Source organism: Musa acuminata, chromosome BXJ3-1 (assembly GCF_036884655.1).
Source record: "Musa acuminata AAA Group cultivar baxijiao chromosome BXJ3-1, Cavendish_Baxijiao_AAA, whole genome shotgun sequence".
In the NCBI taxonomy this organism is placed as follows: Eukaryota; Viridiplantae; Streptophyta; class Magnoliopsida; order Zingiberales; family Musaceae; genus Musa; species Musa acuminata.
Window position 1 is genome coordinate 10,836,492 of NC_088349.1, and position 15,163 is coordinate 10,851,654.

The 15,163-nt window shown below is 39.0% G+C and overlaps 2 protein-coding genes across 3 annotated transcripts; one reads left to right on the forward strand and one right to left on the reverse strand.

The window, feature by feature from the left end:
• Positions 1 to 50: 50 nt before the first annotated feature.
• LOC135629083 (two-component response regulator ORR21-like) lies at positions 51 to 7,629 on the reverse strand. 2 transcript variants are annotated; one of them, XM_065136253.1, is made up of 6 exons: positions 7,048 to 7,629; positions 5,287 to 5,439; positions 4,796 to 5,194; positions 4,540 to 4,616; positions 1,882 to 3,319; positions 51 to 711 (listed from the first exon to the last, which is right to left on the reverse strand). In XM_065136253.1, the coding sequence occupies exons 1-5, from the start codon at positions 7,196 to 7,198 to the stop codon at positions 1,898 to 1,900; spliced, it is 2,202 nt and encodes a 733-aa protein (XP_064992325.1). In that variant the 5' UTR covers positions 7,199 to 7,629; the 3' UTR covers positions 51 to 711; positions 1,882 to 1,897. The 2 variants fall into 2 exon arrangements, with proteins under 2 accessions (XP_064992325.1, XP_064992326.1); XM_065136254.1 differs by having other exon boundaries at positions 1,853 to 3,319.
• A 4,165-nt stretch (positions 7,630 to 11,794) lies between these two features.
• Positions 11,795 to 14,937, forward strand: LOC103994973 (pentatricopeptide repeat-containing protein At2g01740-like). The gene is made up of 4 exons (XM_065136345.1): positions 11,795 to 12,083; positions 12,308 to 12,422; positions 13,522 to 13,648; positions 14,785 to 14,937. Exons 1-4 carry the CDS (start codon positions 11,795 to 11,797, stop codon positions 14,935 to 14,937), a joined length of 684 nt encoding a protein of 227 aa, XP_064992417.1.
• Positions 14,938 to 15,163: the final 226 nt, after the last annotated feature.

The window sequence follows — 15,163 nt, forward strand, 5'->3', positions numbered from 1 at the left end:
AGAGAGAGAGAGAGAGTAGACTGTTGAACAACTATGGGCAGTAAACAGCATCCAACAAAACAAACAACTGTTACTACTACGCACGAAGAAAGCTGGTCTGCGAATGCAGAAAAAGCTTGACAAGATCAGCTGCAAGTTACTGCTGCTGTCGAATGGACATAAAAACCACAACTATTGACGAGAACAGGTACACAGGTTATCAATGAGCCTCGCTCATACTTACTAATGTACACCAATTTTTTCTACCACGCCCATCAACTGACAATTAATTACATGACCGCTGAGCAGGTCCCAATGTTACCTCACACTTCCATCACATCGTTTTGCTGAAGAAAACAGAGAGAAATTATACATATATATAGATATATAAATATAAATATATATATATATATATATATATATATATTTGTATCAAATTAACTAGCTCAAAGAACTACCACTCTGACAACCGATGCTTCTTACTTCGATCCACAACTTGCAAACATAATCGACCGAAGCAATTTCTAACCACCAATGACCTCTCATAATTACGTTGCTGGGGACCAACTTGATAACTTGGTATCTTGGGGGATGGTAAAAAAGAATCCCATAAAGATTTCTTCCGCTCCAACATGACAAGCAACAGAGAACTTAAGAAAGAGCAATTGGAGATCTTGTGTAATACCAACTGATATGCCGCCATGATCAGTAAGTCATCCAGCCAAACTTTACCTACAAAACAAAGTGACTGGTTAAAACTCTTCCCATGCGGAACAACACAACATGGACATGCTAAAATACGAGGTCTCGGATATGGCAGTTTATAAAGAGTACGATACTATTATACCGGTGTACTGGCCATATCCAGATATTAAACTTCTTTTTATTTTTTATTACTAGTACACTGAAGCATATCAAGGCATAACATACCATATCCATCAATATGCACTCGTCCGATAACATTTTAATATGGGTACCACAGCCAGTGTTTGATTCTTAGCAAAATTTATGCACAATGTAAAGGTGCATTTGAAAACGAGGATCGTGATTGAAGTATGTACAGCTGAAGAAATAAACTTTATATCAGAAACCAAATAACAGAGATGTCTACAATGATGTATCTATAACAATATGCATGTTATCTCTACCATGTTATGAAAGAAGTTAAGACCACAGAGTCTGCACGTGAACTGGAGAAAACATGCCTTCATGCTATCCACCTTCATTCATAATGCACATAAAATATGGGACTCTTGAAGCCAACAGGTATTTTACATGCGGAGCCCTTTCTCCGACAGTTTAAGCCATACATATGATGCGTTCAAACAACTACATGGGAGGGTAATAACACATATGCATATTAGGAGTCATACAATCTGCCAGCTGAAAGACAATTCAGGAGCAACTGTCCCATTACTAATCACTAAGACTAGCAATCTTAATAACAAGGATAGCGGAAAAAATCTTGGAGTGAAACTTAGAGTAGTCACCAGATAGTATGAATGCCTTCACAAATTCTATAGCAATACACGGTCCTAATGTGATTACAAAATAAATCCAGGGAAAAAAACAAACAATAATCAGGAAATGAATGACATTTGATGAGCAATAGCTAACTCATTTGTGTTGCTCCTAAAATTGTTTTCATTATATTGCTTCTAACATAACTGCCAGAAAACACTCGTTAGGCTGTTTATAAATGACAAGTGGGACCCAGAAAACAATCAATCAATCATCATGTATAAGGCATAAAAGTGTACTTTTTTGAGTCTTTATATCACACAAGCAAACCAGCTAGAATCAATCAAGGTTAGGCCTCGAAAACATAAAAACTGAAAGTCAAGAGTAAGAAGCCATCAGTTCAAATAATTACATAATGCACGTGAAGGGTTCAAGTCTTACTGAAACTTTCGTGAGATCACTTGAAACTTGTGGTAGCACAATGTCCACTCTGAAGTGTCCCACTAATTCCAAAAATATCTTGATTTTGTAGATATCCATCATCACCAGTGTAAGCACTACTATTAGTCAAGTCATTTGTTGGAGATTCGATGTCATCCACAGCAAAACGACTTGGGATACAGGTACCTTTACCAACAAAACCGAGATTTTTCCCTAGTCCCTTGTCAGGTAATTTTACCAACAGTCTATCAGTGGCTTCAATGTTACAAGAACTAGGCACAAGACTGTGTGTGCCATTTGGATGACTAATGCTAATGTCAGGGCTATGCAACTGCCAACTAGTGCTGCTACCTGTACTTGATAACACTTGTGAATTCATTGATACAGGAACTGAGAAACTATCTACTGCAGCTAAATTATCTAATACTTGCTTCATGCTGGATGGCATAACATTTGACTGGGTGGGCAGGCGATTGTAATTCACAAGTGAGCTACTGTTATTCAAACTTGAGTTATGGGTGATAGGAATAATATTTTTATCTGTCCTCAATGAGCCCGATAAGTGAGATGGAACTACCATGGAGTTCTGACTGCTAAGAATAGAGTTGCTCCCAGCCTGAGAACTGTTTAATGGTTGAGAAGGGACTATTATAGAACCTTGATTTAGAAGCCCAGAATCGGTCCCCAGTGAAATGCCAGTCAATGACTGAGAGGGGAGTATTGTGGATCTATGATTTGTAACAAAAAGGTTACTCCCCGTCTTCAAACTGGTGGATGAGTGAGAAGTAACTACCGCAGAATCTTGAATCACCGGAACAACAGCATTCCCTGGTTGAAAATTAGCTGAAGATTGGGAGGAGATTATGGTAGAGTCCTGATTTATATGCATAGGATTGCCCTGAACCTGAAATTTGTTTGATGATTTTGCTGGGGCAACCAGACAAGATCTTTGGACATTAATAGCATGATTGGATTCTGACGGCACAGTCTGCGGCTGTGGCTGCTGCAACATCGTCATGAGCATGTTACTGTTCTGAGAAGTATTCAACCCTCCAAGGTTGCTGGCAGAGCCCAGAGCACCAAGATCGTTTGCGGGCCAAACAGGAAAAGAGGATACTGCCTGGCCCTTTAATAAAGGCTGACCAAATGCTATTCCTCGTTCAAAAGTAACACTATTATTTCGTTGCACTGAAGCTTGTTGGAGCACTTGCTGGTCTATTGTTGGCATCGCTAAGTTACAAGGAGGATGACCTAAGAGCTCATCTTGCAAGGCAGCCAGGGTTTCTGGCGAAATTTGACCTGAGACTGCCAAAGCTTGGAAATCAAATCTTCCCAGCTGACCCACTTTTGCATTTGAAGAAGCTCCATATAATGGACTATTAAGTCCAGTGTGGTGTTGAGCTACCCCACTCAATCTCTTCAGATAAAGCCTGAACTTCTGTACATGTTAAAATGCTAAAAGGTTATCGTCATTATTGTATAACAATCCAGATTTCACAGGGAAAAACTTAGATAATATTTCCTTGAAAATGGAAATTGGCTCATATTGTTATATGACTACTACATTGACATAGGCAGAATAATGAGTCTCGATTAATCATTATGTGCTTTCATGCCCATCAGTTAACTCAGTTACCAAACTAGTCAAGGCAAAACATGCAATAAAATGGGTGCTCTTTCAAGCCCCCAGTATCTTTCTTTTGACATGTAAATTGCATCAATCCAAGTATTGACTTCTGAACTAACAATTACCGAAAGCATCCAATGGTACAATTGCTCATATTTACAATGAAAGATTAACTACTATTGTGCAAGACTACAGTTAATGATATTGTACTGCTAATGTTAGCTATGCAATATGTTCTGTGCCTAATGGTTGGTTCCTGTTTTGGTCAAAGGCATTGTCTTTGTATTGTTGGCTCTATTAATGTTGGAGTTCATGCATGTCTAAATATACATCTTACTGTCACTGAGATTGTCATATGAATTTATTGTTTAGGATGGTCACTATCTTAAACTTGTTCTTGATGTGTTGGTACAGACTAGTAAATTCTGATGGTTGGCTCTAAAATCTGTACTTCGATTAATAAAAGTGCATTTATGCCTTTATATAAAAAGATATCTCATCCATACTCTAATGTAGAATTTCAAGGGTAACATAATCTTTGATTGAGTACAACATCAATACCCGATCCGCTTCGCAATTTATGCATAAATTGTAGATAAATTTCAAAGCAATAACTACAATATGAACTGGCATAAAAATCTCAAAATCTAAAGAAACAGTATAAAAGATTTTCTTGAGACAGCAGTGTTCTACAATCTTATATCATGTTTTAGTCTATTAGCAATAGCAAGTAGGCAAATTTTCACTAATATCATCTATACTTTGTCAACATGATATATGCCAATTTATTTTGCTTCTAGAAGTTGATTTTTGTTGATTAACAGGACTCTTAAGACAATAAGTCAATTCATAGGTACCATATGAGATTAAACATCTATGTCAAGAACATGAACAACCAAATTGATCTGGTAAGATGGCCAGAAAAAGGATCAGAGCATGTGATAGGTTCCAATTTCACAGAAACACAAAAAGAAACTAAAAAGAAGAGCAGCATCATTGCACAAAAATGAATAGCTAGCTCAAAGACAAACCTGCAAATGGCTAGCAACGTTTTCTCTAGTCAGACCAGGCACATTCATCAATTCTAGGATTCTCTTGGGCACAGCTTCTGCAAAATCCAGCAAAAAATTTTAGGAACATAGAGAGTTTTTGATTAAATTTTCCAAAGTCAAGCTTATGTTTTCTTTACAAAGAATCAAAATTTGTATGGTCAATTCATTTCAATTAATAGTTAGAAAAGCATTTATTGTTGCTATCCAATAAAACATGAGTCATGAAAGTTCATACTGTCTATTCCTAGTTGGTTCACGGCATTGACAAACTGCTGATGGAGCTCAACTGACCACACCACACGTGGTTTTTTCGATGAAGAAGGGTCTATGTTATCTAACTCATTGTCATCTTCTTCTTTAGCATCTCTTTTCTTTCTTTGATATTTCCATGAACAATCTATTCCATCATTCACTGTGGAAGCATATTCAGAATCATCTGTGACTTGTCTACCGCGATCAGCTTCTTCAACACTACCTGAACGCTCTATTTCTTTACTATCTAGCCATTTTCTTCTTACAACATGCTGCCATATGTTCTGTAGCTCTTCCATACGGACAGGCTTAGTTAGAAAATCACAAGCCCCATGACTGACTCCTTTCATCACAACATTGAATCTTGTATCACCAGACATCACTGCAGATTCACGCATAAAGCATAGTAAATGTTTCTAGGATAGCTCAGAACCCCAGATGCATATAATGAATATAGAAAAACTAAGTACTCACTGATAACAGGTAGATCCATTTCGAGACCAACTAATTCGAGTAGCCTAAACCCATCCATGTCAGGCATATGAACATCACTGATTATAAGATCAAAAGCACCCTTATTCTCCCTTAGCAGAGATAAAGCTCTTGTAGCCTCAGAACAAGTTGTAACTACAAAAATGGAAGAAGAGCATTATTATTTTGAATATTTTAAAAACTATAATTACATGATTAGAGCTAAACAAGAAACTTCAGAGGAGCATTGTCGATGTAAGAAAGGGTTCGAGTTATTGGCATTGTACCGTATAATGTCAAATGCATGTCCATTTAAACTAAAATGCAATACCACTCAAAATGTTTTACAAATATCTAATGGCAAGCAAGCAAGCAGGTAAGGAACCAGAGAAAAGAAGCAAAAAACCTCAACATAAGCAGTGAAAAAAAGGAACATGGCTCAAGCAGTAAATACTTTTCACTATCTTCAAAGGGAACTTGTATCAGAGGTAGTTTTTCTTTCTCTATAGTATAGGTGGATTATAAAGTTATGTGACTGATAGTTCTAAGGCAAATCAATAACATCAATTTGATGCTTACTCTATCTTATATATCCTAACTAGATAGATTCCATCAGTAGCATTTAAAACTTCTGCAGGTCACTTAGAACCCAGCATCAGTAACATACTTTGAAGTTTTGATCCATAAAACATTCCTATAGCAGTAAATGTGGATGCATAAGCTCATGATAATGAAAACCAGCTCCCGCTGTCCCCCCTCTCTCCTTTTCCCCTTGGCTCTATGACAGTATAACTCTGAATCAAGCTTAAATAGTACCAGTTTCAAACCTGCACAAAAATATGTTCAACACAGACTCCAACCAGGCACAGACAAGTTAGAGTCAACCAAGGTAGGAACTGTCACTACAAATGTTGATGGTGATCGTTTATGCTGATTGCCAAAGACTACAAAATTTCTGAAAAAGAAGGTTCCCAGGGAAATGCCTAGAATGTCTTAAAATAACAGAATAATTATGTTCATAATGATAAGTTCCTAGGATCGGCTAGCAAGCTGTAAAATAGAACGTTATTACGCCTACCTTCTAAGACAACTACAAATCTTTACTAATAATTCAGACTTTTTCCAATATGCTAAACAAGAAAGGGATGTAACCACATTCATCAGTCAAAAAGCCTAACACGTCACATTGTGATCATCAAGTACACCACACTAGCAATTTCCTTTCAATAACCCAAACCCAAAAGGGATTAGATGTGCTGGTAAACAGTGTCGCTACTCATTGGTTGGCTAAATTTACTTTCGGAAGTAGAAACTAGCATCAAACGGAGTAACTTACTCAACACAGATTCACATTAGTAAGCAATGACTAGTTGCATATCCAGCAAAGTATCTCACTTAAATTTCCAGTTAATGTTAGGATCTGAAATATAAGAAGAATAAAGGAGTTGTATGCTTCGCCAGTAAAGTCATTTTTTTACTTCAATCTCTGTAAATTTGGTCCTAGATTTTTAGTTTTCCACATGTTAATGTAATCCTTAGACTACCACAATGCGCCCACATTCACATCGGTGTCCGATGCCAATGTGTAAGCAAAAAGACCATAAAAAACGATCAAATTGCTTAAGGAACAAAAATAAGACATATCAAGGGCCAGCTCATAACTAAAACCTCAGATTCCCAATAACTGAAAAGACCAACACAACCCAGCACGAGTTCAGAAACGCAAGCTTTCGGGCACAAACAGGGGTGCAAAGAGCAACTCACCATCGTACTGGCAGTTAAGAAGCATACGCTGAACCACAGCCAAGCAGATCGGGTCGTCATCCACCAAGAGAATCTTCATCCCCACCGGGAACTTATCCGGCACTCTGTCACTCTCCAACTTGGAACTCGCGTAGCTGCTTCCCACGCTCATGTTTCGCACCTCCGATTCCCGAACCTTCGCTTACTCGGACAATCCCCAATCCCGCCAATCACTCCACAAACTTGTTCAAATCACCACTTCTACCCCACCTCCCACAGATCCCTATCCAACCTCCATGCCCAACCTTTCCAATCCAAAGCTCGACAAGATTTGACACCCCGGATCCGCCGGAACCTCCTCCAAGAGCAGAGCGGGAAAGTCAACGGGAAACCCCCTCCGCCGCAACCCGACCCGGTTCAGATCAAATCCACGTAAAGATCGAGAGCACCCGACGCCTGAGAGTTGCGAACCGCGGCTTCGTCGACCGATCCCTCGATCCAAAGATCACTGTGAGCGAGGGAGCAGAGAGAGAGAGAGAGAGTGAGAGGAGACGGGAAGAGAGAGAGGATACCACTGTTGGGGTGTGTCCTTTCTTGGGGTCCTTTCGCTTTTCTTAATGAGAGTTATGAGTTTATTGATGGCCTCCTTAATGAGAGAGAGAGAGACGGCGAAACGAGTAAAACTATTTCCTACACCTTTCTCCCGTTACCCTCTTGCACAAAGGTGAGGTCGGGTCCGACCCGGACCCACTATTTTCACCAATAACGTCATAGTTATAGCTGTAAGTAAATAAATTGGGTGGCGAAAATAATTACATGGCAGAGGGTGTGCAGAAAAGGACCAAAGTGGCCTTGTTCGTTTCCACAACTACCTGTCTTGTGATTGGGGGAAGCTTTGGAATTACACGTGGGCCCGGCCTGGGTCCGTTATTTTGCGCCATTAACATTACAGGTAGGAATACGGGTTTATAAAATAGTGAAATACAACTTAGAAGCGGCTGTGGTAAAAGTAAAATGCCACCAATAGAAAAGTGCCAAGTGGCCTTGGATTGGAATGTGGGAATCTTGGGGGTATTTCCCTTTTTTTTTTCTTTATTGCACACTAATTGATGGAATCAAATTACAAAAGGAGGAAAAAAAGATGTGTGGGTGGGAGGATGGAAGGGGGGGATGAATTTGGCACATATAATTGGCAGGACCTGTGACCATGATTGGGGGAGGCTTCTTTGGCTACCAACCTGTTTTTGTATTGTTCTCCATTCATGGGTGCATGCAGGTCTCTTGCAGTTAATATTGGGACCCCTCAGAGACTCCTGGATTGGGAGCTATTTAATGTACTTGGGTGGCTTCATGATTTGATTGATTGGTGGCAGTTGCTAATGGGCTTGAGTCTGGCTGTAGCCAAATGGAAAAGAATAGACCCAATGTTGGGTATAGAAGTCATCTATAGGGAGTTATATTTTTATTTGGCTCACAAAAAAAAAATATATCTCATGACACAACCCCTTACCAAATATAATAGATATAAAAATCAATCTTATAGTCTGAACTAGCAAAGAAAAAGAGCTCACTCCCCTCTCCTATATGCATATATGATTTGTAAGTAATGTTGAAGTATTTCAATAAGGTCTATATATAATAGTTGGAATTAAGAATATGTTAGGGAGTATCATATTTTATCTTCAAAATATGAATGGAACATTCAGAATATAATTCAATTTGTATCCATTTGATGTAGATCTCAACATCGGCTAGGAAGCCATCCTTGATGGCAACATTTTCATAAAATATAATAATATTATTTTATCTAGCTATGTGCATCTAGCAAAAATAGGGATACAAGTGTGTTAGAGTTGAACTCTCACTTTAATTGGCGATTTGGATTAGGATAGATCAGAATACATACAAAATATATTTGACTTGACCCAATTTTTGACCAATAGAAGTGGTGTTTATTACATTGTATCCTGTATTGTTATCTAAATTAGCTTAGAATTGGCTTGGTTGGAATCGATTTGGGTTTTGAAACATCACTCGATCCAAGAATATATATATTATACATTAAGAAATAAAAAGAGTTATCGATGTAATTTAGTATAAATTTTGATAAAAACTAATATAATTGATGGGTGAATAAGCTCGGATAAATTTTAACCTAATATCTAATTATTTTTTATTTAAAATATATATTTTATTATATTAAATAACGTATATGATGCTCACAGTGAATTTGACCATGCAATCTATTACTGCACAATAATGCACTAACAAACATAAATGACAAATGTAATTATAATGAAGGTATTCAAATAAATATCTCTTTTACCTTCTTTTCTTGGTTCAAATATGTGACCAAAAAAATTTAATCATATATATATATATATATATATATATATATATATATATATATATATATATATACATTATCAAGTTCATGCTAAGAACTAATTAATTGTGAACTCCATGCTAAGTCAAGTTCAATCTAGTGTAGAATAAATTAATATTTTATGTTATTAAGGAATATTCTTAGTATAGTATACTTGGAGAGGGCCTCTTTCTATAATGTATCAGGTTTGTTGATGGACTATTCCTCCTCTGAAATATTTAGGTATAATTCTCACAAATCTTTCAAACCCTCTATCATCAACCAAAAAGAAACTCAAAGTATATTAATTTATTTATTCTAGATATGTGAAATTTGAGAAGAATTATAGAATGGGATCTCTTGCTATGTGATATGATGGTGGTGGGTGACTTTGAAAAGTGTGACTCCACTCGATCACATGATGAACATGGCGCTTCTGTTTCCCGAGCACTTTTCAATGAAAGATGGGCACAGATAAAGCAGGCAAGGAAATGACATGCAACTCCATGGATGAGAGTTGAGGGGCCGTCCAACTGTTCTATATGGATAACGAATGGGAAGAGCTCCATGTTACGTGTTCTCTCATTCTTCTTCCACTTGAACGTAGTGCGCTGACGGCCATGTCGTGCTCTCCTGCAACTCCATTACCCATGGTTGCTTCAAATATGATCCACAGATGCCCATGACAAGGACTACCATTTCACTGCACAAGTCAAAGTCAGATGCAGACTCCGTGAATCTTCTTCGCGTTGATATCTTGTGAGCTTGTTGATGGCACGCAGTGCACTTATGTCCATGTCTTTCTCTCCTGCAGCTCCACCGCTGATGGCTGCTTCGTGATCTATAGATGACCGTGACGAGGACTACCAGTTCATTACAAAAGTCAAAGCCAGGACGCAGACTCATCCAGTTGTGAACTTGTTGATGGCACACGCACACGGTGGGTTTATGTCCATGTCGTGCTCTCCTGCAACTTCACCACCCGCTCATGGCTGCCATACGATCTAAAGATGATCGCGACGAAGGCTACCAGTTCACTGCAGAAGTCAAAGTCAGATGCACGCGAGTCTCTTCCAGTTTTGATGCTTGTGAGCTTGTCGATGGCACGCAGCACCGTGTTGACGTCCGGGTCGTTCTCTCCTGCAACTCCACAGCTCATGACTGCTTCATGATCTATGGATGACCACGACAAGGACTGCCGGTTCAATGCAGCAGTCAAAGTCAGATGCTGAGCTCGTTGATGCACATGTCCATGTTGTGCCCTCCTGCAACTCCACCGTTAATGGTTCCCTTACGATCTCTATATAGATAACCACGACGATGACCATCAGTCTGATGAGACAGACTCGCGAGCTTGTTGATGGAGAAAGCGCAGTGTACTCACCCTGCGCTCCCATCCATGGCTTCTCCATGGCCTATAGATTACTACGACAACAGTCACCAGTTCAGGAAGTCAAAGTCTGCTGCAAACTCGTTGAGCCTCTTCCAGTTTTGATGCATCGTCTGCTTGATAAGGGCTCCAAAGTCGACTCTTTTTTATGGTCGCCAAACCTAGAACACACGGTGGAGATGATGGTACGGAAGTCAAGAAGCTGTTCTGATGTGTAATATATAACATCATAAAATTTTAGCCAATAATAACATATTTCCAAGCTTTTAATTTTATAAGAAATACACATTATCAGATAAAATTAAGAGCGATAAATATAAAAATTAGTGTGATATATATATATATATATATATATATATATATATATATATATACACACACATATATATATATATATATAAATATATATATAATATGTATATGTTTGTGTGTGTGAGTCTTCCGGACCCACACACATACCCGAACCATATTCTTTGCCAAAACGGGTCGGACTTCCGGATTCATATTAAAAGCCCTTCTTTGCCAAACTCCGAAAGCTTTCCTGCTTCCCCATCCCACGACGCCAGCAACCGCCACTCCACCGCCTGGTCTTCGCCTCCGTCGGCGATCTCGCCCTCAAGCTCCTCTGCGATCTCGTCTCCCGTGGACTCTGGCCCCACATTTCGGCCCTCAATTCCGCTGTCTCCCTCCTCGCTAGGCACGGTGGCCCCCGGTCGGCCCAGGCTTTCGTGGACGTCGCTTTCCCCGCTCTCGACTGCGATGCCAACGTCGTCATCTTCAACTCCATCGTCGAAGGCTATTGTCGCGGGGCCTCCGCCATCTTGAGCAGTATGCAATCGTGTGGGCCCCATCCCGACATTGTCACCTACAACACCATGATGAGCTCCTTCGGCAAGCGTGGAATGCCTCGGTAACTTACAGCATTCTTTGCATTGATGTTGAAGGCTCACTCCCCGATAGTGGTTACTTATAGCATTCTCGTCAATATGTTGTGCGAATTGGGCGACTTGAGAATGGGGTATTTCACACTGAATGATATGCAGTTCTTAGGGATTTCTCCAAATTTGGTAACTTTCACGTGTTTGATCGATGGATACTGCAAGAACGATCGTTTGGATATGGCACTGGACTTGTATGATCGCATGACAAGTCTTTCTGTGCTGCCAAATGTATTTACTTTCAATGCACTTGTTGATGCTCTCTGTAAGAAGGGGATGCTGGAGAGAGCGGTAGAGATGTTTGAAAAGATGCACGAGATAGGGGTGCCAGCAAATGTGGTGGTCTATACTTCCTTGATAGATGGTACTTCAAAAAAGGAGATTTTGATACGGCAATGAGATATTTGAGTAGAATGTATGAGAGGGGAATCCGTCTCGATGTGAAGGGATATGGGAGGGTTATTTGGGAACTTTGCAATAACGGTCATTTGTATAGAGCTTTAGAGATGAGAAAGGAGATGGAGGGAAGAGGCCTGATTCTAGATAAATTTATCTTTAACAATCTGATGGATGTCCATTTCAAAGCAGGGGATGTGAAGAAGGGCTTGGACTTGCATAATGAAATGCTCATTAAAGGTTTTGAGCTTGATCTGTCCACGACTTCGGCGGGCTTTGCAAGCATGGGCTTTTGCAGGAGGCAAAAGTATATCTTGTGAAAGCGAAAGAAGCTAATGAGGTTACCTATGCCGCACTTGTCGATGGGCTGTGCAAGCAAGGGAATACAAATGATGCTGATAAGGTTTTCATGGATATGCCAAAATCTGGTCTAGCTCCATATAAGTTTAGCTACACTTGAAAAATTGCTGGCCACTGTAGAGAAGGGGATATAATTGAGGCACTGAGACTAAAGAGATTGATGGTTCAGAAGGGCATTTATCCTGATCTGCTTAACTTTAGCTCACTTATCTGTGGTTCAGCAACTAAAGGGTTTATGATTGAGGCAAAGTAGGTTTTTGATGATATGCTAAACAGAAGGATTGATCCAAATGCTGTGGTGTATGATATTTTGATTAGAGGTTACCTCATGCAGAATGATATTTCTGCTGCCTCAAATTTGGAAGAAGACATGAAAAGGAGGGGTCTTATTACGGAAAACGCACCACTAATGACGAGTGCATATTCATCCACATAGGTTTCTTATGATTCTGTAGTATGGGAACTTTGTCAAGGTTTGATCAATTGACCAAATAAGCAATTTGTTGATCAAATGCAGATTTTCTCTATATCCATCTTTTAACTCTTCAAGGGGTGTCAGTCTGCTAACTTGGTCTACCATTTGGCATGACCAGATAAAATGCCTGATCTTTGCAGGATAAACTTGCATGAACTAATTCTGCTTCTAGAAGGAAAAACTTGTCTGATACTCTAACCATTGCCTGCGATCGGATGGTCAAGGTTAGAATGTCATGCCACACTGCATAGAAGAAAAGGGATAGAAAGTTATCTGAGCAGTGATTGTGGTCGCTGCATCTTAATTGTTTCTTAAACCACCTTTGTTGCTCGTTTCAGCCAACTAATATGCTGCAGTAATGGTTCGGTGGAAACCGTACTGTGTCTGAAGTTCTGAGGATCTCTTTGTTCTTGCCTGAGGTGGTGAATATTTTGGAACATGAATTGTTTAGCTACTTGTATGCTTGGTGCTGCATATGTTTTCAAATGCATATGGTCTTTATAACAATGTATACTTGGGCGTGCTTGTTTTTTTAATCTTATATTAATCCTATGTTTTTCTTTATTGTAAGGGATGGACAATGCCCTGAATATAGTGCTGATGAACAAGCAATTTGCACTGTCGGCCTTGCTAAATGGAAGTCTGGAATTTTTGTTGAAGCAATCCACTATCTCTCAGTGTTGGCAACTCCTGTTGAGGTAGGATCACTACTGCCAAATATTTTTTGTTGAATTCATTTGAAAGCATCATTGTTGTCTGAAAAATATAGTGCCTAACTTGATTATTTTATTTTAATCACATGCATTGACAGTGTTAGCATGGCCTCTTGGTCGACCTCCTTATAAATGAATCGGAACCTTTTACTGCATATTCCTCATTACAAGAAGCTGTGATGTCCCAAGTCCCAACTTTGGTTTTTCTTGACAACCTTATATTGCTTTGTTCTAGTTCTCAATCTTCATAGAAATTTCACATAATAGACAGTGATGTCCGAAGTCCCAACTATGGTTTTTCTTAATGACCTTATATTGCTTTGTTCTAGTTTTCAATCCTTAAAGAAATTTCACATAGACAATGACCATCGATTATAAATGGTAATTACTGTTTCTAGCATTGAAAGACTTATATTCCAAGAATGGGGTTCTTGATACTTAATACCAAGTTTTAAAATACCACCTGAACTAGCTGGTATGGGGTGGTATTTGCCATCTCATTGGCCAATTAGGACGTAGATCATGCAATTTTGTCTAGTTCGGTCCAATATGGTTTTTGCAGCGCAGTAAGCTCACTGCATCTGGCTTACCAGGTGGTAAGCAAACCGGTTTTGCAATTGTACCTATCGTCCGACACCAATATTCTTTTGTATGGATATCAGTATTCTTCTGTTGTTCAGCCAGGACAATAGTTCAAGTCCCTTGCAGATAACTGGTTTGAGTGTGTTTCAGAATTCTTTTGTATCAATTCTCTGCATATATATGTATATATTATTGCCAGAAATGAATTAAATCAAAGATTTAAATCTCGGTTCAATACTGATTTTGTTAATATATATGACTGGTACAATACTAGTATAGCAGGTGGTATGCCAACTTATACCAATCTGGTGTTATTGAATAACGTAATTAAAAATGAAAATAAGCAGTTCTGTTTCTGTATCAAACTATATGTTTTGACACCGGTACTTGATCGAGCTGATGAATACTGGTTATTGAATGTATGGCTTTTGGCTCTTAAATTATCGTTTTGTTTATTCGTAAGCAAACGTTTAGTCATAGTATACTTCTCCAGAATGATGATACTTCTTATTTTTGTGGATTCAGTTGATTGTCGTTAGAGTATTCTTGAGGGTGATGACGCTGGAGCGGAAGGGGCCATGGGCATTAACAAGACAGAGGAGGTCGTCGAGGAGGTGGTTGACCTAGGCAAACTGACGATGAAGGGTCCTGGACGTGGGGAAGGTGAAGGAGATCGTCAATGGCAGCGATGAGTCAGATAGCGACGCTAGCGACAAGCGGAGAAGGATGACGGGTACTTTTGGGATTATAAAAAATAAGATCACAATTTAAGAAAAATAAAAACAAGAGATTTTGAAGAATAAGAGCCGCGGAAAAATAAATTAAAATAGGAACGTTGAAGTAAGTATCTTTTATCGCCAATTCGCCCATTATTACTTACTATATCATACTAAAATTCGGGGAAATTCATTAATTAAT